A 25712-nucleotide genomic window follows, 5' to 3' on the forward strand; every position below is an offset into this window, starting at 1 on the left:
CTTCAAGACAAATGCATCTACACCGTCCTCTTCCGTTCCGCATCGCCAAAGCACCCTCAACGAAAATTGGAATCCTAAATTGAAGGAAGAGGTGGATAGGTCGGTTGCCCGATTCTTCTTCCACGACATATGCACATTGCAATCTTCCATTTTGTATTCATAATGGGTTCTAACTTCTCGACTCTCGACTCTCCATACTAACACAACATGCTCTATTTTGTGTGGATAGGTCTCCATACTTTCGAACCGTGGTTACGAAAATAGGGGAATATGGCTCCTCTTATGTGCCACCTTTATCGGAGAGGCTTCGCACCACCCTCCTTGACAAAGAGAAGCTTGCCGTGGAGAAAGCGGCCCAAGCAACAAAGGATTTGTGGGAGACCAATGGCGTCTTCTCTCCTTGTAGATGGATGGAGCGACACCCGCAAGCGGTCCATCCACGGAGTGGTGGCCTACTCTTGGGGGGAGATGTACTTGTGGAGTCACATGATGCATCCGATAGTCGCAAGGCCGCGGAGATTCTTGCTGCAGAGTGGACAAGCACCATAGAGATCACCGGCCCGGAGAATGTCCTTTGTATGGTTGCAGATGGAGAGGCATCAAATAGGGCAACCGGGGCTATCATTGAGGGCATGTATCACAGCATCCATGTCACATTTTGCATGGCGCATTGCCTCAATAACCTCCTCAAGGACATAGGGAACTTATCATCGATTTCATCCACCATTGGTGACGCCTCTCTAATTGTCTCCTTTGTGCTCAACCATCAAAAAGTGCGCCATGAATTCTCAAAGAGTAGCCACTCGTCCTTGCTCAAATATTGTGAGACAAGATTTGCATTCAATTGGCTTATGCTAGGCCACTTGTCTACATGTGGCGGAGCCTTAAGGGGCCTCTTTCTCAATGATGAGTTCCAAGCCATGCCGGAGTCTACATCAGCAACAGGATTGAAATGCCGAGAATGGGCCGACGACGCCGCTTGGTGGGAGGAGGTGAAGACTGTTGACGCCATGGTCAAGCCTATTTTACACCTACTTCGAGTTGTGGATGGCTTGCAGCCATGCATTAACAAAGTCTACAAAGCCATGGATCGGATGATAGAGGCACTTGAGAAGCTTGTACCTGACCCTGTTCAGTATGCGGAGATTCATGGCTTGTGTGAGTCGAAGTGGAATGAATACTACTCTCCACTTCATGCGACAACTTATGTGCTTGACCTTGAGTTTCAGGGAGGGCGTCAAGAGACCGACAAGGAGGTGGGCGTCAAGAGACCGACAAGGAGGTGAGCAAAGGATGGCGGCCTGCATTGGAGCGCCTTGAGCCTAGCAGTGACACTAGGCGCAAGATTAGAGACGAGCTACTCAACTACAGGCAAAAGAAGGGCTCATATGGATGTGTAGATGCACAGCTTGATCGCAACAAGATTGGCTCGGTTTTGTGGTGGGAGGACTATGGAGAAGATGCCCACATTTGCAGCGCTTGGCTGTTCACGTCCTTAGCCAAGCATGTACCACTAGTTGCTTGGAGCAACTATGGAGTGTGTACAGCCACATTGCCTCTAAGAAGAGGAATCGCCTTGGGGTCGAGAGGACCAATGATTTGGTGTTTGTGAGCGCTAACTTGCACATGCTTGCCAAGAGCGTCACACACAAGACAGATCCCTTCACTGAGTGGGAGATGGCACAAGAGAATCCATCTATGGCCGATACACTTTTGGAGGAGCTAGAGGAGGACTTTGAGCCTCAATGCGAGCCTCCCGAGCCCTCATACGTCGCTGACGACCTCGACTACGACGACGATATGGAGATTCAGCAGGCAAGCACTTCTTGAGTTTGATGATTATTGATCACTCTCGACTCTCGAGTCTAGACTCTTGAGTCTACGACTCTACCTACTACATAGCCCTTTGTACTTTTTGTTATCCTTGAGGCCTCAGGCTTGTCCTAAGCCCTTTAGGCTTTTTGACTCTTGAGACCTTGTGGCATGCACTTCTTATTTTGTATCCATCGATGTTTTATTAGCACATTTCCGCCTATATGACTCGTGTTCTTTGGTCTATTTAGTGTAAATTTGTGATCAAAGTGATGCTCTATGTGTGTGGCATGTGTGTAGGTTAAAAAATGCGAAAAAAACTCCTTTTTTTTTTGCCGTTCCGACCCCGTCCCCGTTTCCTACCCCGACCCGCCGTCCCATGTAACTATGAGGAACACACATCTAGCAAATGTACCAATCGACAGTCACATTACAGGACATCACTAGACACCACATGACATTCAACATTCATTCGGATCTTAGACCATGATTTATCGGCAATGTAGCTAGCAATCGCATCTAGATCCAATCGGGACCTCATCGATGTCCGATTGACTAACCCCTATTGCAACCATGTCTATTCGAGATCAATCAGACCAAAATGTTGTAGTCCTTTCGTCTATCAGTTCCTGCACTTAAAAGAAGTCAAGAACAAATCAGTATCATGATCAGGAATTCCATTTCAAAAAGTCATACAACAGAATACTGTCATCTTTCAGTATCCCTGAAGCTCAAAGAGACATCAGTGACTCTAGTATCTAAATCAAGGCATTTGTTGACAAAGGAGTGGAGTGACTCCCCTCTTGTGAATCCCACTGCACCAGATCTCCAGCCAAGCTGAAATTTGGGTTCCATTTGGAGTAGACTATGCTAAACCAAAAGCATGGAGGTAAAGTTTCACAATCTGAGAAGTATCTGCTAGGTCCTCCTCCTCCATCCACTTCGCATCCAATGTAGGATAGTTCTTGACCAAGAACCGCCTTCGGACTTTACCTTTATTCTTCGTATCCTTATGTGCCAACATCTGTTCAGGAACAAGGATCTCCTGGTTTTCTTCCACTTCAGGTTGCTCATCAGGCTATATTAACAGTCCAGATACCATCTCGACCACTATGTGTTCTCAGGAGATCAAAAATGAAATTCATTGCAATACTTTCCCAAAGGGCGGGTGGGTATGGGTAAAGACTGTAACAATCCCCATGCTTTATGCCTGTCAAACTTGACCTTCTAGCATACTAAGCAACTACGCACAAACTCTTCCACATCCTTTTTGAGTCTCGGCCAAAAGAAGTATCTCTCTACCCCTTTCATGGTGGTAGCAATGCCGCGGTGACTATATCTGTGGCATACTGGTCAACCATATCCTCGAAGGTCCTATGATGTATCGCGGAAATAGCCTGAACCAACGGCTTCCGAGACAAAGCATCTGCCACCACATTCTTCTGTCCATGCACATGGACAATCTGGAAGTGAAACTGTGACAAGATGTTCACCCACCACATCTACTTTTCCGAAAGCTACTTCTGTGACAAGAAGTAGCACAAACTCTGATGGTCTGTAAAGACGGTAAAATCCGCTCCGAGTAGGTAATGCCGCCGCTCAGTAAGAGCATGGATAACCGCCAAGAGCTCTTTCTCGTAAATCTGTGTTGTCATTTCCGGCCTTGAGAACAATCGGCTCTCGTAAGCAATGACATGGCCTTCTTGCATTAAGACCGCACCCAAACTATGACCACAAGCATCCCAATATACTTCAAATGACTTTTGCAAGTCCGGCAAAGTCAAAACTGGTCCCGTAGTCAATTTCTCTTTCAGTGTCTGAAAGGCGGTCACCTCTGTGGGTCCCCACGAGAAAGGGACTCCTTTCTGTGTCAAGATATGCAAAGGGGAAGCAACCTCTGCAAACTTTCGAATGAACCGCATGTAGTACGAACACAGTCCCAAGAAGCTTCTAACTTCATGGACGTTCTTCAAATCGGGCCAATCACATATAGTCTCTATCTTGGCCGGATCTATTTGCACTCCTGCTGTTGAGACAATGTGTCCCAAAAAGTGTATCTCTCGTAGGAAAAATTCACTTTTCTTTGCATTAATCACTAACTTGTGATCTCGTAATGCCTAAAAGACCTGAAGCAGATGATCTCTGTGTTCTGCCTCATTCTTGGAGAAAAAAATGATATCGTCAAAGAAAATGCCAACAAATAGCCTATACTCTCAAAAAATCATGTCCATCATCCGGTTAAATGTCGCAGGAGCATTGATTAAGCCAAAAGGCATCACCAAAAACTCAAATAACCCAAAAGTCGTCCGAAAAGTTGTCTTGTAGACGTTTCCCATCGCGATTCTGATCTGATGATAACCACTCTTCATATCAATCCTACTAAAGCACGAAGATCCCTGTAAGCTGTCGAGTATATCATCAATCCTAGGAATCGGAAATCTGTACTTGATGGTGATTTTGTTGAGAGCTCTATAATCGATGCACATTCTCCAAGATCCGTCTTTCTTCAAAACCAACAACACTGGAGAGCAATACAGTGAAGTACTAGGCTGGACAAGACCCTTTTCCAAGAGGTCTTTCACTTGGTTCATAATCTCTTCATTCTGTGCTCGGCTCACACGGTAAGGTGGCCGGTTCGGTGATGTGCTTCCAGGTATCATATCAATGGTATGATCTTCACGACGAGCAGGTGGTAACTCGTCTGGTAGGCCCTCTCAGAAGCAATCGGCGTGAGAGTGGAGAAAATCTTGGCGTTCTTTATCAAGTTTAGACATATTTGTCCTATCCTTATCGCTCAATTCTTTCATAAAGATCGAGTAAACAAACAGACTGGATTTCATTAATTTAGAAATGGCCGAAGCCGATACAATAGGGACAGACTCGTACTTCAGTTTAATATCAAGTACAATGGTTCTGTCCTTCTCTGTAGTCAATGTCGCTTTCCTCGCCCGATTATCGACCACAGCGTTGTTCTTGTGGTACCAGGGAATCCCTACGAGAACATCACAACCTTCCAAAGGCATTATGAAAAAGTCCTTATGCCCCAGATACCCCTGACAATGCAACCGAAATTTGCCAATGACAGGTGTAATGGCTACGTCCCTGCCAGGTGCCGCTAGAACAGCCTCCGCAAGTGGTCCCATCCGATCGGGAGTGATCTTGAGCCGCCCCGCCAATTCCGGTAAAATGAAGTTGGCCTTGGCTCCTCCATCAAAGAAGATCAAGGCCTCTTGATCTTTCACTCTACCCCAAGCTCGGCAAAGTTCTGTACTCTCGGTGTTGGGATCGGTACCCACACAATCTGGAACCAGTCATGTTTTCATCTTCCCTTTTCTGCCACGTTCCTCAGCTGCTCTCGAACTCTCAGGCCTGTCGTCGTCCTTATCATTTTGTTCTTTCTGTGCCTTTTTAGGGCACTTCGCAAAGATATGTCCATGTTCCCTGCATCCAAAGCACTTCCCCTCTCTGATGAAGCGAGCTCTCTCCTGAGGAGTAAGCTTGGATCGTGCATCCTTCTTCTCCGGGTTGCTCTTTCTCTTTCTACTTTCATTCCCAGAAGTCTCTTTGGCTCGTTGTCACGTGACACATCCCAACCCTATGTGTCCGTGGACAAGCTACACCACAGCAGGGTTCAGTCAGTCAAGTCAAGTCTAGATTAGAAGTGATCTGGCACTTTTGTGAGTCTATTCGTAGACCGTGCATGCCCAGTCACTTAGCATAAATGCATATCCTCCGGTTGCACACAACATGATCATTGGAATTCCCATCAAAATCCATTAGCATCAGTTAGGCGAATTTTCCAATGCATTTAGCCTATTTTCCTATTTATTAAGATTTTCACTTATTATTTTTAAGTGACTTTCCAACAAAAGTAGGTAGGGCAATTTTGCTAAGTTAATATATAAGCAAACCCAAGTTAGCACTTTCTGGCAGAAGAGGCAGCAGGAGCTTCCCGCTCAATAGGTCACTTCTCAGCAGTAGCCCCCAGAAGCCTGGCATTTTGGCTTTGCATCATCACCTACATCATCAGAGCCTAGCGTTTTGGAAATAGACATTAGCCGGCGTGTCCTCTTGCAGTATCGCGGCAACACCAGATCCCCCGCATCTTTTCCCCCTTGCATCATCGCCAAGACCACCAGCATTGTATCGTTTTGCTCACCAAACATCAGCCCCAACCAGTGTTTTTACTAACGCTAGGGACTGCTGCAAGTTCAACGATTTTTCAGCCATGCACTAACGCCAGCAGATCTGCAAACACTCAGCGTTTTGGATCAGCAATCCCAGCGTTTTGATCAGCAAATTCAGCATTGAGAAACAGAGATTTTCAGCCAATAGAACAGTAGCAGATCAGCCCCCAGTTGGTTGCAGAAGTACCCCCAAGTTTAGCCCAAGAAAACGCAGCCAAAACAGTCATTTTCAGCCACCAAAACAGTCCCCGAATTCAGCGATTAGAAGCCTACAGATTTCAGCCGTCGAGTCGTCGTCGTCATCGGCATAGTCCAAGTTGCATCAGTCCATTGCATTCGCATCGTACACCTTTGTGCAATCAAAGAATAGACCACTCTCGCCGACGAGAGTGGGGCCTTCGGAGGAGGGTTTTACAACCTCTCGGGTGTCGTATCTCTTCTCTCTCCTTCTCTCAGTCTCATTCACTTGCACGCACAATATCCACTCACTTTGTTCGTGATCATAGCACTCTCCATAAGACGGAAAGCCCTCTCTTTCCCTAAGAACTAAAAGGAACCTTGAGCAATAAAGATCACTAATCTTGAGAAAATACAACATTCATTCCGCTGCACCTTACATTGGTATCAGAGCTTTGGAAGTGTTCTGCATTACTCAAGGAAAGAACCACAGGAACCACAAGAATTTTTTTGCTTGTTGCGATCGCACGAACCCAAGTTTACTTGGGCGTGGCGATTCCTAATCGTGTTTTGTTGAAGAGTGACACGAATCCCAAGAAAGAAGGGCCAGCCTCCCCTTGTGTCTCTTTTCACTCATTGAGAGCGGACCGCGCACTTAGAGGCCGGCCAATCGACGTGAGGTGGGAAAAAGCAACCTTGGTGTGAGCGCAAGGCCGCCAGGGGGTGCGCCCGCAGAAAAGGGTAGAACTCGGGTGAAGAGGAGATCCTTCTCCAACGCGATTTGCAAGAGAAAGAAAACCTCAAGAACCCAAGACCCTCAAGACTCAAGAACCTCAAGCACCTCAAGAACCCAAGTTCCTCGCGAACTTCAGAACCCAAGATTATAGCGCATGGTCGGCACCCGAAGCAGAATGGATACTTCGCATACAGGTGATGAGCATGAGAGAGGCGGCGAAAATTTTTCCCCACCAGGAGACTTTTTCGACCCTCCCCCTTCGCCATCTACGCCACGAGTTGCACTCACTCCTATGGAGATGATAGTCAAGTCGATGTTGGACATGATGGCACAACAACAAGAAACGAATCGAGTTGCATTGGCACAACTCGCAAGCAAAGCAGAAGCACAAGAAGCCAAGGACCGCGAGCGCGATGAAAGAAACGCCACTCTTGCCGCAAAACAAGAAGAAAATCGTCTTGCTTAGGAGCGTGAGCGCATTGCTCTTGCCGCAAAACAAGAAGAAAATCGACTTGCTTTCGAACGCGAGTGCGATGAACGAGAGGCTAAAAGGGAGATTCGTCATCAAGAATTTATTTCCCACATTCTAGCCTCGAAGATTGAACCACCCAAAGATCGTGGAAGTTCATCAAGTGGCACAAGCCATGATGCGGATTCCAACCATCCAGAGTTTATTTTCAGTAAGTATGACGGTAAGATGGATGCACAGTCATTCATTCTTGGTTGCATCAATTTAATGCTTATTTTGCGACAACTAAGAAGACAAGCAATAGCAAAGTTTTGACGGCAGCTATGTACCTTGCCGGCGATGCCATTAATTGGTACCACGCATGGCAAGAGGCACAGTTAGCCGCGCACCTAGAGGCAGCCGACGATTTCACGCCCCTCTCTTTTAGTTGGACTCATTTCCAAGACAAGCTCAAGGCGCGGTTTATGCCACCTCAGTACCTCGCACGATTGAAGGACGATTGGCGCGCTCTCAAGCAAAATGGTATGCTGGTTATGTCTATCGTGTTTAGCAACTAGGTACCCAATTACGCATGTCGGATGATGAGCGCAAAGAGGCTTTTCTCTTTGGATTGGACGAGTATATCAAGTACGATGTCGAGGTATTCGATCCAATCGATCTCAACAAGGCGGATTGCTCTCGCACAGGAGATGAAGCACAACAAGGGAAAGCCTAAGGAGAACAAGACTTCCACAAGTACTTCGCAAACTCCTTAGAACGGTAAGAACAGTAAGAATGGTAAGAATGGTAACTCTTCTAACCAATCTTCCAACAGTATCTCAACAAAGAATTCTTCCAATGAATCTAAGGGTAGAGCTAACACAACTGCTAAACCTAAGCTTACTCCATATGAAAAGGTAGCACAAGGAATTGTAGGAGGATACATCACTTCGGAAGAACAAAGCACTTATTCTAAGGAAGGTCGTTGTTTTCATTGTCACATTAAGGGTCACATAAAAAGAACATGTCCTAAGCTTGAATCGAATGAATCTAAAGAACCCACAGCACCCACTACATCTGTCAATGCAATGAATGATAACACGATTGTGCCCAAAGTTTCTCAGGACCCTCCCATTGATGATTCTCTCATTAAATGTTATGGTCGACGTCGGGGCACCGTTTTGTCATATTGTTTGACCCAGGTAGTATGCATGATGTGATTAGTTCCTCTCTTGTTGAGAAAGCCCGCCTCAGTTAGTCCGAGATCTCCTATAGAGATCTCTGGCTTTCGTCCTGGTATGGACGCTCTCATCACCGAGGAATGTCTTGATGTGTTGTTTGCAATCCAACACACTGCCTTCACTAGAAGATTTGTTGTTTCTCCTCTCTCAAGATGTGATATGATTTTAGGCATTAAGTGGTTTCATGAGACTGATGCTGTCATAAAATTTGCGGCTAACACTATAACTCTCAATGCCGACAGTGATTCTCCTACTGTCTTTCATGGAGTGGATACTTCTCCTTCTCCATCTCTCATTGCTAATATGCAAGACAAGGTTGAAAGGATTCGAGATAAGGGGACTCTCTCGGTCTCTTTTTCTCCACAGCATGACACACAGGATTTGCATGATTATGAGAAGCATGATGATTTGAATGATAATGATTTGCATGATGATTTGGATGACAAAGACAAGCATGATGACTTGCACGAAGATGATGGGATTGTTCACAAGGATGATGTGTTAGTTGATGCTTTTTCTAGCGAAGCTAACCTCGTTGTAGATTCGATCAATCACCAAGAATCGATCTTGGCTTTCGAGTCGAGGTCCACAGATCCCCCACAAGAAGATTCGATAGATCCCGAAGAAGCGATCTTGGCTCTCAAGCCTTGGTCCAAAGAGCCCTCGCAGGAAGTATTATGTGTTCGCATGATTGATACGCACGCATTGTTCGAGTGTTTCATTCGTGAAGGTTTCCTGTATTTTAGTCAGCATCGTCATATGATCCCTTTTCCTAGGCATGACATACTGTATGTTGAGCACGTTTCTCTCATGGATGAGCACGAATGTATGCAGATTGTTCATGAAAACTTGAAAAGTTTGTATGTCAAGAAGTCACATTCCATGTCCCTTCCTTGGCATGACACAGTGTTCGAACGAGCACCATGATTGTATGAGCACCAAGCATGGGCATTTCCATTGTGATTTGCCACAGTTGATTGATTTCGATCAAACAGAAAAGATTCGATCGCATTGTTTGCATGTGTTTGATGAACGGGTTGTCACTCCGTCTTTATGTTCATCTACATTGCATGCACAGTCTTTAGAGAAGACAATATTTTTTTCCTTCACTTTACATGGAATAGGTATGTTCATGGTTTTGTGTTGGAGATGGTTTTAGGAATTTTCAGCCATGGAGATTCTTGAAGACGAAAGAAGCAGGACTCTAGACGAAGTTGAATCAAGGAAGGAGCCACACAAGACTTTGTGTCGCTTTCGGCGCGGCCCAAAGAAGCAAGCATTGCAGACCTTTATGAAGTTCAAGTACCCCACGACCCACACATCAGAGTGGGCCGGCGAAGAGTCCCTTCCAGGATTCCGGATGCTGTTGGCGATCTCCCTCGACGCCATACAGTTCAGTACCAATACCTCACTTTGAAAAGGAGGGGATGTCACGTGACACATCCCAACCCTATGTGTCCATGGACAAGCTACACCACAACAGGGTTCAGTCGGTCAAGTCAAGTCTAGATTAGCAGTGATCTGGCACTTTTGTGAGTCTATTCGTAGACCGTGCATGCCCAATCACTTAGCATAGATACATATCTTCCGGTTGCACACAGCATGATCATCGGAATTCCCATCAGAATCCATTAGCATCAGTTAGGGGAATTTTCCAGTGCATTTAGCCTATTTTCCTATTTATTGGGATTTTCACTTATTATTTTTAAGTGACTTTCCAACAAAAGTAGGTAGGGCAATTTTGCTAAGTTAATATATAAGCAAACCCAAGTTAGCACTTTCTGGCAGAAGAGGCAGCAGGAGCTTCCCGCTCAACAGGTCACTTCTCAGCAGTACCCCCCAGAAGCCTGGCGTTTTGGCTTTGCATCGTCACCTACACCATCAGAGCCTAGCGTTTTGGAAATAGACCTTAGCCGGCGTGTCCTCTTGCAGTACCGCGGCGACACCAGATCCCCCGCATCTTTTCCCCCTTGCATCATCGCCAAGACCACCAGCATTGTAGCGTTTTGCTCACCAGACATCAGCCCCAACCAACGTTTTTACTAACGCTAGGGACCGCTGCAAGTTCAGCGATTTTTCAGCCATGCACTAACGCCAGCAGATCTGCAAACACTCAGCGTTTTGGATCAGCAATCCCAGCGTTTTGATCAGCAAATTCAGCATTGAACAGAGATTTTCAGCCAATGGAACAGTAGTAGCTCAGCCCCCAGTTGGTTGCAGAAGTACCCCCAAGTTTAGCCCAAGAAAACGCAGCCAAAACAGTCATTTTCAGCCACCAAAACAGTCCCCGAATTCAGCAATTAGAAGCCTACAGATTTCAGCTGCCGAGTCGTCGTCATCATTACCGTCGTCGTCATCGGCATAGTCCAAGTTGCATCAGTCCATTGCATTCGCATTGTACACCTTTGTGCAATCAAAGAATAGACCACTCTCGCCGACAAGAGTGGGGCCTTCGGAGGAGGGTTTTACAACCTCTCGGGTGTCGTATCTCTTCTCTCTCCTCCTCTCAGCCTCATTCACTTGCACGCACAATATCCACTCACTTTGTTCGTGATCATAGCACTCTCCATAAGACGGAAAGCTCTCTCTTTCTCTCTTTCCCTAAGAACTAAAAGGAACCTTGAGCAATAAAGATCACTAATCTTGAGAAAATACAACATTCATTCCGCTACACCTTACACTCGTTGTCTCATGATTTCATCGGTGGGGTAGGTCAGACTGCCAGAGTGAATGGCAAAGCCCCGCTTCGCATGACTCATCAACTCCTGTATAGAAGCTGACTTTTGTTTCAAGCAGTGATCTCGGATCTCTGTAGGTAGACCCAAGGTGAACCACTCAATCTGTTCTCTGAACGAGATCTTCTTGAATGAAGAGGCGGGTAGAAAAGAGCTCCAAGATCTCTCGCAATAAGCATCCACTGTATCTCTCTTGGTCATCTGAAGATGGTTCCAAGCAGCTCGTATATCGCGTTCATACTCTTGAGTCGACCAAGAAGAAATAAAAAGCTTCTTAAATTTCAGTCATTTAACTGGCGCAGTCTTGTTTAACAGAAGCGTGGACCACCAAGTTCGAGCATTCCCCTGAAAATAAGAGGCAGCTCTCCGAATCTTGGAGTGCTCTGAGTAGCGTCCTCCCGCGAAAGCGATGTCAAACTGTTGTATAAAAGACGAGGCCTTTGAAGCATCTTTGTATCCTGAAAAGTGTCAAATTTGATCGATTGGTCACCTTCCTTAAACTCTCGGACTTTCTTGCTTTTATCTTCCAGAAAGTCTAGATTTGCACTGGCCCGGCGGAGTTCCGTGCCTAGAGATATTGACCCCTAATCAATGATCAAAGTACAAGAGAGCCGTTAAGGTTTCACTCTCAGACTCTGCGTCCAAATCCCCTGTAAAGTGAGCCCTCACCGCTTATTTAAAGTTTACAAGGGTTGCCAAAAGCAAAGCCCTAAAAGCTTCAAATCAAAAGCTATCTCAGTTTCTCTCACAAGCTCTCTCTCTTTCTGTATGCTTCTAATAAAATAAAGCAATGCAACTTCTCTCTCTCTCTCTCTCTCTCTCTCTCTCTCTCTCTCTCTCTCTCTCTCTCTCTCTCTCTCTCTCTCTCTCTCTCTCTCTCTCTCTCTCACACACACACACAATTTGCGTGGAGGAATAAAGCAAAAATGTCGTCGCTCAGCAGTTGAAAAAGCGTCGCAAAATCCGAAAATTGTGCCATGTCATCATCCACGTTTCACGGAAATCTGTCCTGCTGCTAGGGTTAGGGTTAGGGTTTAGGACAGGTTTTAGGGTTAGGGTTAGTGTTAGGGTTTCTGACAAATTTTAGGGTTTTCAGTAGCAGTCAGAGCTAGGGTTTCCCGCATGCTCTCAAGCAGACACGTCATCACTTTGTGACACGAGCTACTTCATGACTTGGGTTCGGTTCAGTTCAGTCAGTCTAGATTACACTTTTGTGAGTCTGTTCGCAGACCGTGCATGTCCAGACACTTAGAGTAGATGCATATCCTCTGGTTGCACACAACATGATCATTAGATTTTCATCAAAACCCATCAGCATCATTTTTACAGTGCATAGACCTATTTTCCCTATTTTAGCCAGTTTTCACTTATTATTTTTAAGTGACTTTTGTTGAGAACTAGGTAGGGCAATTTTAGAAAGCAAGTACATAAAGAAACCTAGCGCTAGCACTTTCTAGTAGAAAGGGCAGCAAAAACTCCGCGTTCGACAGACAACTTCTCAGCAAGACCCCCATCAGCAAAGTCCTAGCGTTTTTGCTACAGATAGCCCAGCATTTTTGCATGCAATTCAGCCCTGGCGTTTTTGCAGTGCAGATCAGCCCAGTGACAGCAAGATGGCAGATCAGCCCTAGCGTTAGCAGATTCCACAGCAACACAGCAGATCAGCCCTTGCGTTAGCAGATTTCCCACAACAAACAGAATTCAGCCCTAGCATTTTTGGAGCAGCAGGCAACCCAACGTTTTGCAGTTCTCCGTGACGGAATCAACAATAGCACCAACGTTTTCAATTTTTAGCATAGACACACCGCAGAACAACCTCCAAACCTCGCAAATCTCACCAACAATAGCACCAACGTTTTCAATTTTCAGCATAGGCACACCGCAGAACAACCCGCAAACCTCGCAGATCTCACCTTCCCGCAGGAGATTCCCGCAGCACGATCAGATCCATCGAAGTTTGCGATTTCAGCCCGGAACACTGATTTCAGCATCTGCGTTTTCAGCGCGTCGTCGTCGCATCGTCGTCATCGTCGTCGTCACCAACATAGAGTCAGGATTCAGCAGATAAAGATTTGCAGATTTCAACCATTAGCATTTTCAGATTTCGGTCCGTCTCGTCGTCGTCCTCATCATCATTGACATCGTCGGCAAGTCCAAAGCATTGTAGAGATTTGTGAAATCAATAGCATAGACCTCTCTCGCCATCGAGTGTCACAAAACGGGAGCGTACACGAGCACTTAGAAATCTGAAAAATAAAATACTTTGCAAAAGGGAAAGAAGGGAGAAGATCGACACAGTATTGGGGACCAGAAGATGGGTTGGTCCCCCCCCCCCCTTAAGAGTATTCTTTATTCAAGGAGAATTCTTATACAAGCACGAGAACCCGAGGAAACCCCTCCGTTCTGTAATCTTAGACCCGAAGGTCGTGCTTTCCCGTAAAGGGCTTGGGCGCAAGGCCGTTCCTTCCCGTAAGGGACTTAGGCGCAAAGCCGTACTTTCCCGTAAGGGACTTAGGCGTAAAGCCGTACTTCCCGTGAAGGGCTTTCCCGTAAGACGGGAGGTTCCTGCAAAACAAACCACACAAAGCAATAATTCTCAATGCGTATCAACACCTTATACCTGTCGCTCCTTGCTCGGAAAAGTGACCTCCGTACTCAGTCGTCACACGAACACTTGCCGTTTCCGTCGCCAACCTTTGCTCCAGAATCCCAGCGCTAGCACTTTCTGCTGCTCCCGGCCTCTCCAAAAACTGAACGCTTGCTGCCCTTTTATAGGCCCTGGCATCCGGCGGGAATAGCAGCCGAAAAAGCAGAGCCCTGACGCCCTAGAGAGAGGAGAGAGAAGAATCGCTGATTCTGGCGCTTTCTAGAGAGAGGAGAGAGAGATCGCAGATTTCAGCCCCCTGCGTCGCTTTTAGCGTTGGCTTTTTTTTTAAATAAGAGCCTTGCTTTATTTTATTAATAAAAGGAGTGACCGGCCACTTTATAAAACAAAGTGTGAACCTGTTCAAACTTTAAAAACTCACTCAGTTAGTGAAAACAATGCTACACGAACACATTCCAGGCGTCCCCGGGTGCAGGACACGACACAGATGCAATGCAGACACAGACTCCTCGCAAGAAAACATCTGCCCTCCCGCGACTGTTCCTGCTTTTCGTAAAAAGCTTCATTGAACCCATCTTTATTCTTGTGCTTGCGTTCTTGCGCGTATTTTCTTACTCAGTTCGGATTTCCTCCTTAGCCTACGGGATGCCCCCTTACTGATGCACCCGTCACCCATCATGTGACGCATCAAGGGCACTCGTAACCCGGCCCTTTCCACCGAACTTACGGAAACTCCTTCGCCATGTTTACCGTCACCCATCAAATGACACATCAGAGTTGTCCGTTCTTGATGGCAATTCCTGTAGCTACAATCTTTTAACAGTTCTTAGTGCACACAATAAAATATCCTAAAAAGAGATTAATCATTAAAAATAAGAAAATAGTCCAATTAGCAACATCCCTCTGGCTTCTAAACAGTTGACCTCAACTGTAGTGCTTGGACATATACCTCCAGTATCTCGGGATAAGCTGCTAATTCCTCCTGCGTCATCCACTGAGCATCTAGATTCGAATAGTTCTTAAACTTAACCAAATACTTCCGTGTTATCTTTCCGGATTTGAGAGGCCGCTCTTGATGACTTACTATCTGCTCCGGTTAGAGTATTTCTTCCGTTTCCTCAACCTCAGGAGGTTCCTCAGCACTAGGCTGACTTGGAGGCGGTCCCACATACGGCCAGAGTAAACTGACATGGAAAGCATTATGGATCCTCCAATTAGGCGGTAGCTCTAATCGGAAGGTGACATCATTCACTCGCTCAGTGATCTTAAACGGCCCATAATAACGGGTAGAAAGTTTTACCACCTTCCCCTTATGAGACGCTTGTTTCTTAAGTCTTGCCTTCTCAAACTTGAGTAAGACTAATTGTCCGACTGTTAAGTCGAGATTCCTCCTGTGCTTGTCTGCAGCTTTCTTATGCTTTTCCTAAGAGCGTAGAATAGCTCTCCTAACTTGCCCGTAGGCTGTGTCCAAATCCCGGACAAATTCATCTGCTGCAAAGATCTTGTCCTTAGTTAAAAGGATGGGTGGAAGCAAAGGCTTACAATAGAGGATCTCAAAAGGTGCTTTCCCTATTGATGAGTGTATGGTATTGTTATACGCATACTCAACAAGAGGCAAATATTTCTCCCAGTCAGATTGCCAGTCTGACACGTAAGCTTTTAACATATCCAATACTGTGGAATTGGCTATCTCACTTTGCCCGTCCGTTTGAGGATGGTAGGCAGATGAAAAATTCAGCTTCGTACCAAGATTATCCATCAAGGCACGCCAAAAATTTCCTGTCATGCGAGGATCTCGATCACTCACAATAGACTTAGGCATTCCATGATGCTTAAAGATCTGTGCCAAGAAGACCCTAGCCATATGATCTGCTTTGATCGTTTTCTTGACTGGTATAAAGTGTGCTTGCTTGTTAAACCTGTCCACAATGGTCCAGATCGCGTCATTTCCAGTCTGAGTTCTAGGGAGGTCCATGATGAAGTCCATGGCAATACTTTCCCAAGGTTTATTAGGCACAGGCAAAGGTTGTAGCAATCAGGCGTCTTATGCCGATCATACTTCACTTTTTGGCAAACCAAGCATTCCCTGACATACTTATCAATGTCTGCTTTAGGACTAGGCCAAAAGAAATATCTTTCCATTGCTAAGGTCGTAGGGAGAATACCCCGATGACCCGCATAAGGCGAAGCGTGTGCTTCATCCATGATCTTCTTTCTTAATGGTTCCGCCACATATATGGCATGATGGTGGTAGAGATAACCGTCCCGGATGGAATAGGGAAACTCATTCTCTCCACGATGTAGCTTTCCCCAAATGGTGGAGAAGTCTGGGTCATTCGGATACAAATCCGATAGTGCTTCTAATTCTTGGTGATACACCGAAGTGATAGCGTTCACCCTTGGCCGTCTAGACAATGCGTCTGCGACCACATTCTTACTCCCAGCCGTGTGAAGGATCTGAAAGTGAAACATAGACAAAAAGTTGGCCCATCTCATCTGCTTCTCAGATAGCTTCCTTTGCGTAAGAAAATACCGCAAACTTTGGTGATCAATCTTGATCACAAAATCCGCTCCTAGAAGATAGTGCTTCCAGTTGGATAAGGCGTGAATCACAACCGTGAGTTCCTTTTCGTAGATTGATGCATGCAACTCTGCATCCTTAAACCGTCTGCTTTCGTAGGCCACTGCATGGCCTTCTTGGTTTAACACTGCTCCGATGCAATCGCCTGAAGCATCGCAGTGAACCTCAAATGGTTTCCTTAAGTCGGGCACTATCAAAATAGGTCCATGGCTTAGCAAGTACTTGAGCCGATCAAAAGCTCCTTGTTGTCTCGATCCCCATCTGAAAGGAATCTTCTTCTTTGTCAAATCATGAAGTGGTCCTTCTACATGAGCAAATCCTTGGACAAACCTTCGATAATACGAACATAATCCCAGGAAGCTACGTACATCATGTACCGTAGTGGGAATAGGCCAATCTTCTACCACTCGGATCTTGGCAGGATCCATACTCACTTGATTGTGAGAGACTATATGGCCGAGATAGTGTATCTTTGAGAGAAAGAACTCGCTCTTCTTTGCATTCACATGCAACTCATGCTTTCGCAATTCTTGAAACACTAGGTCCAAGTGCTTCCGATGTTCCTCTTCTGACTTAGAGAAGATGAGTATGTCGTCAAAGAATACTCCCGTAAAAGCTAGATACGGGCTGAAAATGCGGTCCATCATGCGATTGACCGTCGCAGGAGCATTGGTCAAGCCGAAAGGCATTACCAAAAATTCATATAGTCCAAAGGTTGTGCGGAAAGCAATCTTATGGACATCCTCAGGGGTGATCCGTATCTGATGATACCCACTCTTTAAGTCTATGCGACTAAAGACACTTGCACCCTGTAACTTATCAAGTATATCATCAATCCGAGGGATCGGAAAGCGATTCTTGACCGTGATCTTGTTTAAAGACCTATAGTCTATGCACATTCGAAACGTGCCATCTTTCTTCTGCACCAGTAGAACTGGAGAGCAGTAGGGTGAAGCACTTGGCCGTACTAACCCTTTCTCTAGAAGCTTGTTGACTTGCTTCAAAATTTCCTCTTGCTGAGCAAGACTTACCCGATAAGGGGGTTGATTGGGAGGCGAGCTACCCGGTATGAGATCTATGCGGTGATCTTCCGGGCGTACCGGAGGGAGTTCATCAAGAAGTGTTTCCGTGAAACAATCTTTGTACTTTTCAATAAATTGAAGACGCTTAATTTCCAGACTAGAGAGAGAGTCCCTACTAGTTTTATCCTTCTCACGTGCAAAAATCAAGTAAGCAGAAACACACTTCTTCATTTCTTTCTTAATGGAGATATGGCTTACAATTGGGAACTGCCAATCTCCTGCATCAGCATGAATCTTTATTTTCTTACCCCCATGGTCAAAAGTGAGGGTCTTTTCCACATAATCGGGAATAGGTGTCATGTGGAAGTGCCATGGCATACCCAAGATGATATCACATCCCTCGATGGGTGCCATCAAAAATGATTCGCGGTCCTTGTACTCGCCAATCCGAAGATTGAGCTGTCCTTGCACGGGAGTTGCATTGGTTGTCAACCCCTCGAATGCCGATCCGGATGTAACCGGTGTGCCAAGCTGAGCCGGTGTGAGGCACAAACGTTCCGCAATATCCAGGGAGATGAAGTTATCCGTGGATCCTGGATCATAAAGAATCAGTACTCGCCGATTGTTCAAAGACCCCCAGCCCTTCAGAAGTTGACGCTTCCCTTTCTCCGTTTCTGTGTTTCCTTGAACATCTGGAATTGAGTTCGTGCTTGGCGGTGCGGGTTCCTTCCTTGCCTTCTCTTGCCTTGTAGAGGCTTGTTCTTGCCGTTGCTGCTTTAGCGGGCAATCCGGTTTCATATGTCCTTTCTCGCCACAGTAGAAGCATCTTCCTTCCTCTCTGAAAGTTTGAAGTTGAGTAGGAGAAAGATACTTAGTTCGCTTGCCAGTGCCCTCCGGCTTCTTAGAATGATCATCGTCCCTAGATGGAGGACGTTTTCTTCCTTGGCCCCCATGATCATCGTAGACCCCTCTTTGTCTTGCACGGTAAGTGCTATGCTGCATTTTTCTGGGCGTCCCAGTTGAGTGCAAATCCTCAGCAATGATTGTTGACTCCATCATCCTCTGAAGAGTATCATGCGGATACACTTTCATACTCTTTCGAAGCTGCGGTTGGAGACCCGCTTCGAACTTTCGTTTCTTTTCCTCGTCGGCAATCTTCATGAAGGGAGTGACCTTCAAAAGAACCGACCGATACTTGTCCACATAAGTCGTTACTCTTTCATGTTCCTTCTGGGCAAGCCAATCCCATTCCTTCCGTATGTCCTGCTCGAAGTCAGGTGGAAGAAATTGTTCATAAAATTCAGATTTGAAGCTCTCCCAAGTTCTGACCTGAGAACCTTCCAGAATCTTGGCTAACCACCAATTACTTGCCGTTTCCTTGAGGTGCATCCCCACATGGCGTAATTTGGATCTTTTTGTGAAGTGCCTATTGGTAAAGGCGACTTCAAACTGCCTGATGAAGGACAGTGCTTTGGAGATGTCTCTCCGTCCGTTATAGGTTTCGAACTTGATGTCCTTGTCGCCCGATTTGAAGACTCTCATGTGATGTTGAGACTTGCGACCATGCTTCTTGAATCGAGGCTTATCTTTAGGTTGATGTAGGGTAGTAGTAGTAGCGGCTTCCTTCTTCTGTCGAGATGATCGAGAAGTAGAAGTATAATCAGGAGAGTAGGATGGAGATGAGATAGAGATGTCCTTGCTCTCGTCTAGCAAAGAGAGCGCTTTTTCCTGGCCTTTCCTTGGAGTAGGCCATTCATTCCGATCCGAAGATCCTTTGTGCACCTCGGAACATTCTTCTTCTCTTTCCTCCTGTGGTCTCACGCCAACACTGTTGTCTGGATGATTTGGTTGCATCAGTTCCATTCGTTTTCTTCATTCCGCCCAAGAGCTTTTGGACGTCTGGCAACAGTAAGATTTGTTGCAAATCCGCAAGCTGAGCTTGCACTTGTTGAAGCTCCTCTTCAACGCTTCTCCCTTGGCCCGACATGGTTCTTCCCGTTCTTCCAGGCATCGTCCTTCTTTGCAGAGAAAGAGAGGAGTCCGAGCTCTGATACCACTGTCACAAAACGGGAGAGTACACGAGCACTTAGAAATCTGAAAAAATAAAATACTTTGCAAAAGGAAAAGAAGGGAGAAGATCGACACAATATTGGGGACCACAAGATGGGTTGGTCCCCCCCCCCTTAAGAGTATTCTTTATTCAAGGAGAATTCTTATACAAGCACGAGAACCCGAGGAAACCCCTCCGTTCTATAATCTTAGACCCGAAGGTCATGCTTTCCCGTAAAGGGCTTGGGCGCAAGGCCGTTCCTTCCCGTAAGGGACTTAGGCGCGAAGCCGTACTTTCCCGTAAGGAACTTAGGCGTAAAGCCGTACTTCCCGTGAAGGGCTTTCCCGTAAGACGGGAGGTTCCTGCAAAACAAACCACACAAAGCAATAATTCTCAATGCGTATCAACACCTTATACCTGTCGCTCCTTGCTCGGAAAAGCGACCTCCGTACTCAGTCGTCACACGAACACTTGCCGTTTCCGTCGCCAACCTCTGCTCCAGAATCCCAGCGCTAGCACTTTCTGCTACTCCCGGCCTCTCCAAAAACTGAACGCTTACTGCCCTTTTATAGGCCCCGGCATCCGGCGGGAATAGCAGCCGAAAAAGCAGAGCCCTGGCGCCCTAGAGAGAGGAGAGAGAAGAATCGCTGATTCTGGCGCTTTCTAGAGAGAGGAGAGAGAGAGATCGCAGATTTCAGCCCCTTGCGTCGCTTTTAGCGCTGGCTTTTTTTTTAAATAAGAGCCTTGCTTTATTTTATTAATAAAAGGAGTGACCGGCCACTTTATAAAACAAAGTGTGAACCTGTTCAAACTTTAAAAACTCACTCAGTTAGTGAAAACAATGCTACACGAACACATTCCAGGCGTCCTCGGGTGCAGGACACGACATAGATGCAATGCAGACACAGACTCCTCGCAAGAAAACATCTGCCCTCCCGCGACTGTTCCTTCTTTTCGTAAAAAGCTTCATTGAACCCATCTTTATTCTTGTGCTTGCGTTCTTACACGTATTTTCTTACTCAGTTCATATTTCCTCCTTAGCCTACGGGATGCCCTCTTACTGATGCACCCGTCACCCATCATGTGACGCATCAGGAGCACTCGTAACCCGACCCTTTCCACCGAACTTACGGAAACTCCTTCGCAATGTTTACCGTCACCCATCAAATGACACATCAGAGTTGTCCGTTCTTGATGGCAGTTCCTGTAGCTACAATCTTTTAAAAGTTCTTAGTGCACACAATAAAATATCCTAAAAAGAGATTAATCGTTAAAAATAAGAAAATAGTCCAATTAGCAACATCGAGAGAGGGGCCCCTGGAGGAGGGTTTGACAACTTTCTGGTGTCGTATTCTTCTCTCTCTATCTCTCAGACTCATGCACCTTCATTCACGGTGTTTATCCACTTGTTTCCGATCACTTGCACTCTCTCATTAAAGAACGGAAGGCTCTCCCTTCCCTAAGTAAAAAAGGAACCTTGAGCACAGTTCAGAGCCATTGATCAATCTCTCATACAGGCAACAATCCCTCTGCGGATCCTGTAGGTAGCACCAATGACATGTGCTCCAACCAAGGAAGCATCTGACTAACGATGTAAAGAAGTTGTCACCCCATCATCCCATCTATCCCAATCAATGTGTGTCCTCTCTCATAGCTGAGAGCCTTTTGAATCTGTCACAATCGCATTCCAAACAAGTGGCTGCCTCGCTACCTCCTCCACACAGTACGGTGAGTATTGAATCAAGACAAGGCGAAAATCCTTCCAAATCCTCAACATGCAGCACATAAAGGGTGACAAATAAGACGTATCCAAAGGAGCATCTGTAAAGATGAATCTGATGGATAGGCGCCAAGCTCTGCACTAGCCATAGACCCAAACCGAGAAAGGCACGTGACAAAGCATGGTACAGAAATTGTTTCCAAGGCTCAGCCCCAAGAAACAGTCCGAGTACTATGAGCTTGGCAAGCGATGCCTCTCTCGATCAATAATCGCCAAGCCTCCCTCCTCTCTAGGCACTATAATTGTGTCCCAATGAACTCGGGGCCAAGTGTCAGTAGATCGATTTAAGCCACTCCACAAAAAGTTGCGCACTCCGGGGGGGGGGGGGGGGGGGCCAAGGTTCAATTGTTTAAGAATGATACGTACTTGCCCAATTTACCTACCCCTTATTCTCTAACCCCTAATGGAGTCAAAATATCTAAGCATTGAAACATCTTAAGAGCCGAATAATCGAATGGTAAACATCAAATGATAAACATCGGATGGTAAACAATATCGTCCAAAATTGCTTTGGCAAATTCACTCTTCACAAACAAGCTTTTCATCCTTCTCTCACAACCCTCAACAAACATAAATAGCACACCGTAGTTAACAGAGTTCATAGGACCACTACAAGAAACATCAACTGAACTAAAACATGTAAACATACCTGCACGTCCGAAGGGGTCAGAACAGTTACAAAGCGGGTTGGGAAGGCAAGTATGAAGTTAAGCTTTTTCCAAAGATTCGATTCCCCTTGGTTAATCTATTTGCAAGAACCCCTAGAATCTTTTGATCTCGTTTTTGCCTTTCACCAGACACAGACAGATCTGAGAATCTGTGTGCGGCCCTGCCTGACTTGCTCCAAAACGAATTTTCTTGTATGCTTTTAATTGCAGGCGAGTCATATGCATTAACTCCTGCAATGGATCCTGGTCCTGAGACCATTATTCCATCTTGATTCTCATCACTACCTTCATAATCATCAGAATATGATGTATCATCGTAAAAGCCTGTTTGTTCAGATGCAACCTTGGCCGGTGTCTCTGACCGACTGTCAGTGCATATAGACAGCAACTCATTATCTCTACTGGCACCTCCACTTTCAGCTGAGGCTACAAATTTTCCTGTTACCTGTTTTCTTCTTCTGGATTTTGACTTTCTTGACAATCTCTGACTTGCTGTAATATGATCATTGCTTCCCAGTATTTGGCAATGACTCCTTACCCCTTTGGGCTTTGAGCAAAGGTTTAGACTGCCAACAGCATTACAATTGGCTTTTAAAGTGCTAAGGTCTTCGTTACAATTACTCAATGAGATAAAAGCACAGTTAGAGACATCTGGCATTAAATCATCGTTTTTATGGCTGAAAGCATCTCTATACTCAGCAGAGGCAGCAAAGCAAGACCCTGTGCTTCCCAACAGACGGCACTGAGCAATACTCGCATTTTGATGCTTATTCAGTGTCTCATTAATCACAGTCATAGACTTTATTTTAATGTCTGCTTTACCAGTGCTGGACCTTGAAACCCGCAACTTGCCCTTGTGGCGTTGCCTTTTTTCCCTAGAAGAGCTACATCCTCGAGTTTGTGGGTATTTAATTTGAGTATATCCATCCATTGAGAATGGAGATGTCTCACTTTTCCTACAATACTCTAAGCATGCTTGGCTGCGAGATATTCGGGGCGAGCTATTCATAGCACGATGTAGTTGCCGAGCCAGTTTCTCATCGTCGGAAGGAGGTGGCATTGGACAAGCAAAAGTGCAAATTTTGTATGTTTGCTGAGTGTTGTCGTATTTATCAACAGGGTTATCATCAACACTTGCAGTAGAAGGAGCAACTAAAGAATTTTGACCAGATTGTATGTGTTTGTCTTCCTGAATCCTATCCAAAACAGTATCAGTATCCACAGCATGAAAAGTAACAGTGGGACTTTGATCAGCATGTGTTTTCTCAGCATCCTTGCTCTCAATTAAACTGGTGGTACTACCGTTCGACCATGTCCTCCTCTTTCCGAACTTCTTTCCTGCAGGACCATGAACACTTTTACTGAAAGGAAGATGAGGAAGAGGTAAAAACTTAGGTCCAGATCCACATTCTCCTGCTAGCTCTTTGCCAATTCTGTTATGCTCACATGAGGCCCAACCATTCATATCTGGCTGGCACTCCAGTAACTCATTTTCAGCAGCAAGGGCTACAGCTTCGAGGGCAGCCCTCGCAATTGCAGCAGCCTTAGCTGCTGCCGCAGCTTTTTCCAGAGCTATGGATTTCGCTTTGACAGCTGCCTTTGCAGCCTTTGCTGCAGCAGCTCTAGCAGCATCCACCATTTCATCGTATCCATAAACAACTGCCTGCTCCCTCTTTGGATTGGAAACATTGCTCCTTCTAGCTTTCTCTAGGATTTCACTTCCAGAGCAAGACTTGAGAAGCTCTGGTTCTAAGTTCTTGACAGATGTTCGGCAGTCTGCCAGGATGGAAAGGCTCTTTCTTTTTTTGATTGCTCGCTTGCTTCTAACAGAAACAGAAACCCGCTCTTCAACTGCGTTGCACTCACCTTGTTTACAGGTCGGAGACTCCGAGAGATGGGCGTCTGTAGTGCATTCATGCTTGGTCTCCGTAAGATCTACCTCCAGCTTCAACTCCTGAGAAGCTCCCTGAAAATAGGGAGGGGTCGAAGAGAGCCAACCGTTCTGCCTTAAACCAGCTAATAATCTCTTCCGAGGAGGGAGGCAAGCACCATTGGCTGCTTTGCAAACCTCACCGGGATCCCAAGGGCAAACATCTGGCGATCTCGAATTGTCGGCCATGAATGCTTCGGTACACGGGGACGTAAGGTCGATAAACTCAGAAACGGAAACCCTGGAAAGGCAGTGAAAGAAGAGCTAATTGCGAATCTGCGATGGCACAAAGCAGCGTAGAGAGAATTACGGAGGAGAAAAACAGAGAAGATTAGGGTTTCAGAACCTCGGGTTTTAGAATGGGGGAAATGATGGAACAGCCCAAAAAAATCACAGGAAAATCTCATGCATTGGGGATGGGCGACGAAGACGGCAATGATGTTGATGATGATGAGAAAGAAGATAAGGGTGGCGATGGCGATGCTGATGCTGCGCGTAGGTGAGGCAACGCAAAGACAGACACAAAACAGCGTCTTGCAGCAGGGTCGAAAGTGAGGGTGACAAATGACGGGAAATCCATTTCACGTGAAAAAAACAAAGGCCATCAACTCTGGTTTTTTAATCATATGTAGCCAGGCCTACCTTCTGACGGCAGTGCCAAAGAGCTGTCCAGGGGTTGAACTTTTGATCGACCTCCATGCTCCAATCCATGCAATTGCACAGAAGTGCATCATAATAAATCAATTTAATGAAACGTATCCATATGAAGCTCTTAAATGAAAGGACTCAAATGCTGGTTTGATTCATCAGCTTTAAATATGCACCCGGATTGCACACTTCCCCCTATGGCCTTATGAAAAGACTAGTACGGTCGGCCGCCCTCACTCTCTCCCTCTTTATCGTGTGCAAAGGATTTTTGGACTTTAGCCTTCATCTCGCAGTTTTTGACATGTGTACAGTGCACTCTCTGTGCCGTTATAGAATACATATACATATAGATGAAACATGATATTGACTCGTTTCAACTCTGGTCTTGAAGGCGTTTTTATGTAGTTCTTAAAAAGAGGTTGAAAAAAACTCTAGAAGTACGAAGCAGCAAGAGCAATCTTACAACCTTCTACGAAAGACTATGCAATCTCTCTCTCTCTCTCTCTCTCTCTCTCTCTCAACCCCTTGATGTATGTTCAATGAGATGGACAAGAAAAAGAAAGTATAACAATCCATACATTAGAATTCAAGTGCCATGGGGTGCAACCATGGGATCAACGACTCAGATTCAAATCGGGGTTGCCACTGCCATCGATCCCAAAAAAACTAATCTTAGGACTCAGATTCAAATCGAGGCTGCCATTGAATCTCTGATGTCCCAGAAAACTAATCTTAGGACGCCCCACCCCCTCGCACCTTGCCAACTACCATTGCCTTGAGTGCTCTTTTTGTATGTGTTCCCTTTGAATCGTGCCACTTCAATGCTGTTGCAATCTTTGCCTTTGCACTTTCAAAGCTCCTTGGCAAGCATATAATTCTACCTTCGTAAATGTGGGAGACAAGATGTCTTATGTGAGGAAAGAATGCACATGAACATGGAGACTCAAGGCACACAACACAAAATTAGGCGTGCTAATGCAAAGATAGGCTTAGTGGTATGTCGCCACGATTTCAACAATATCGTTAAACAGGCAAATCTGGCAACAATGAATACTGTGACGATGCAAAGGAGAGGTGGCTGCGACGCATACA

General features: G+C 45.8%; 1 protein-coding gene across 4 annotated transcripts in view; it reads right to left on the minus strand.

Moving 5' to 3' along the window:
* Positions 1 to 24590, minus strand: part of LOC147443514 (uncharacterized) — a 32739-nt gene extending 8149 nt beyond the window's left edge. For 3 of the 4 annotated variants that reach the window (XR_015189965.1, XM_086526324.1, XM_086526325.1), the window contains exon 1: positions 22024 to 24590. Coding sequence is in view for 3 of the 4 variants with exons in the window: in XM_086526324.1 (XP_086382450.1) it covers positions 22050 to 24161 (2112 nt within the window). In the remaining variant the exon portion in view is untranslated. The remainder of the gene's footprint in view (positions 1 to 22023) is intronic. The other variant, XM_086526323.1, reaches the window with a different exon arrangement.
* Between the last annotated feature and the right edge of the window lie 1122 nt (positions 24591 to 25712).

Source organism: Adiantum capillus-veneris, chromosome 13 (assembly GCF_014529385.1).
Source record: "Adiantum capillus-veneris isolate H3 chromosome 13, ASM1452938v2, whole genome shotgun sequence".
NCBI classification, from domain to species: domain Eukaryota; kingdom Viridiplantae; phylum Streptophyta; class Polypodiopsida; order Polypodiales; family Pteridaceae; genus Adiantum; species Adiantum capillus-veneris.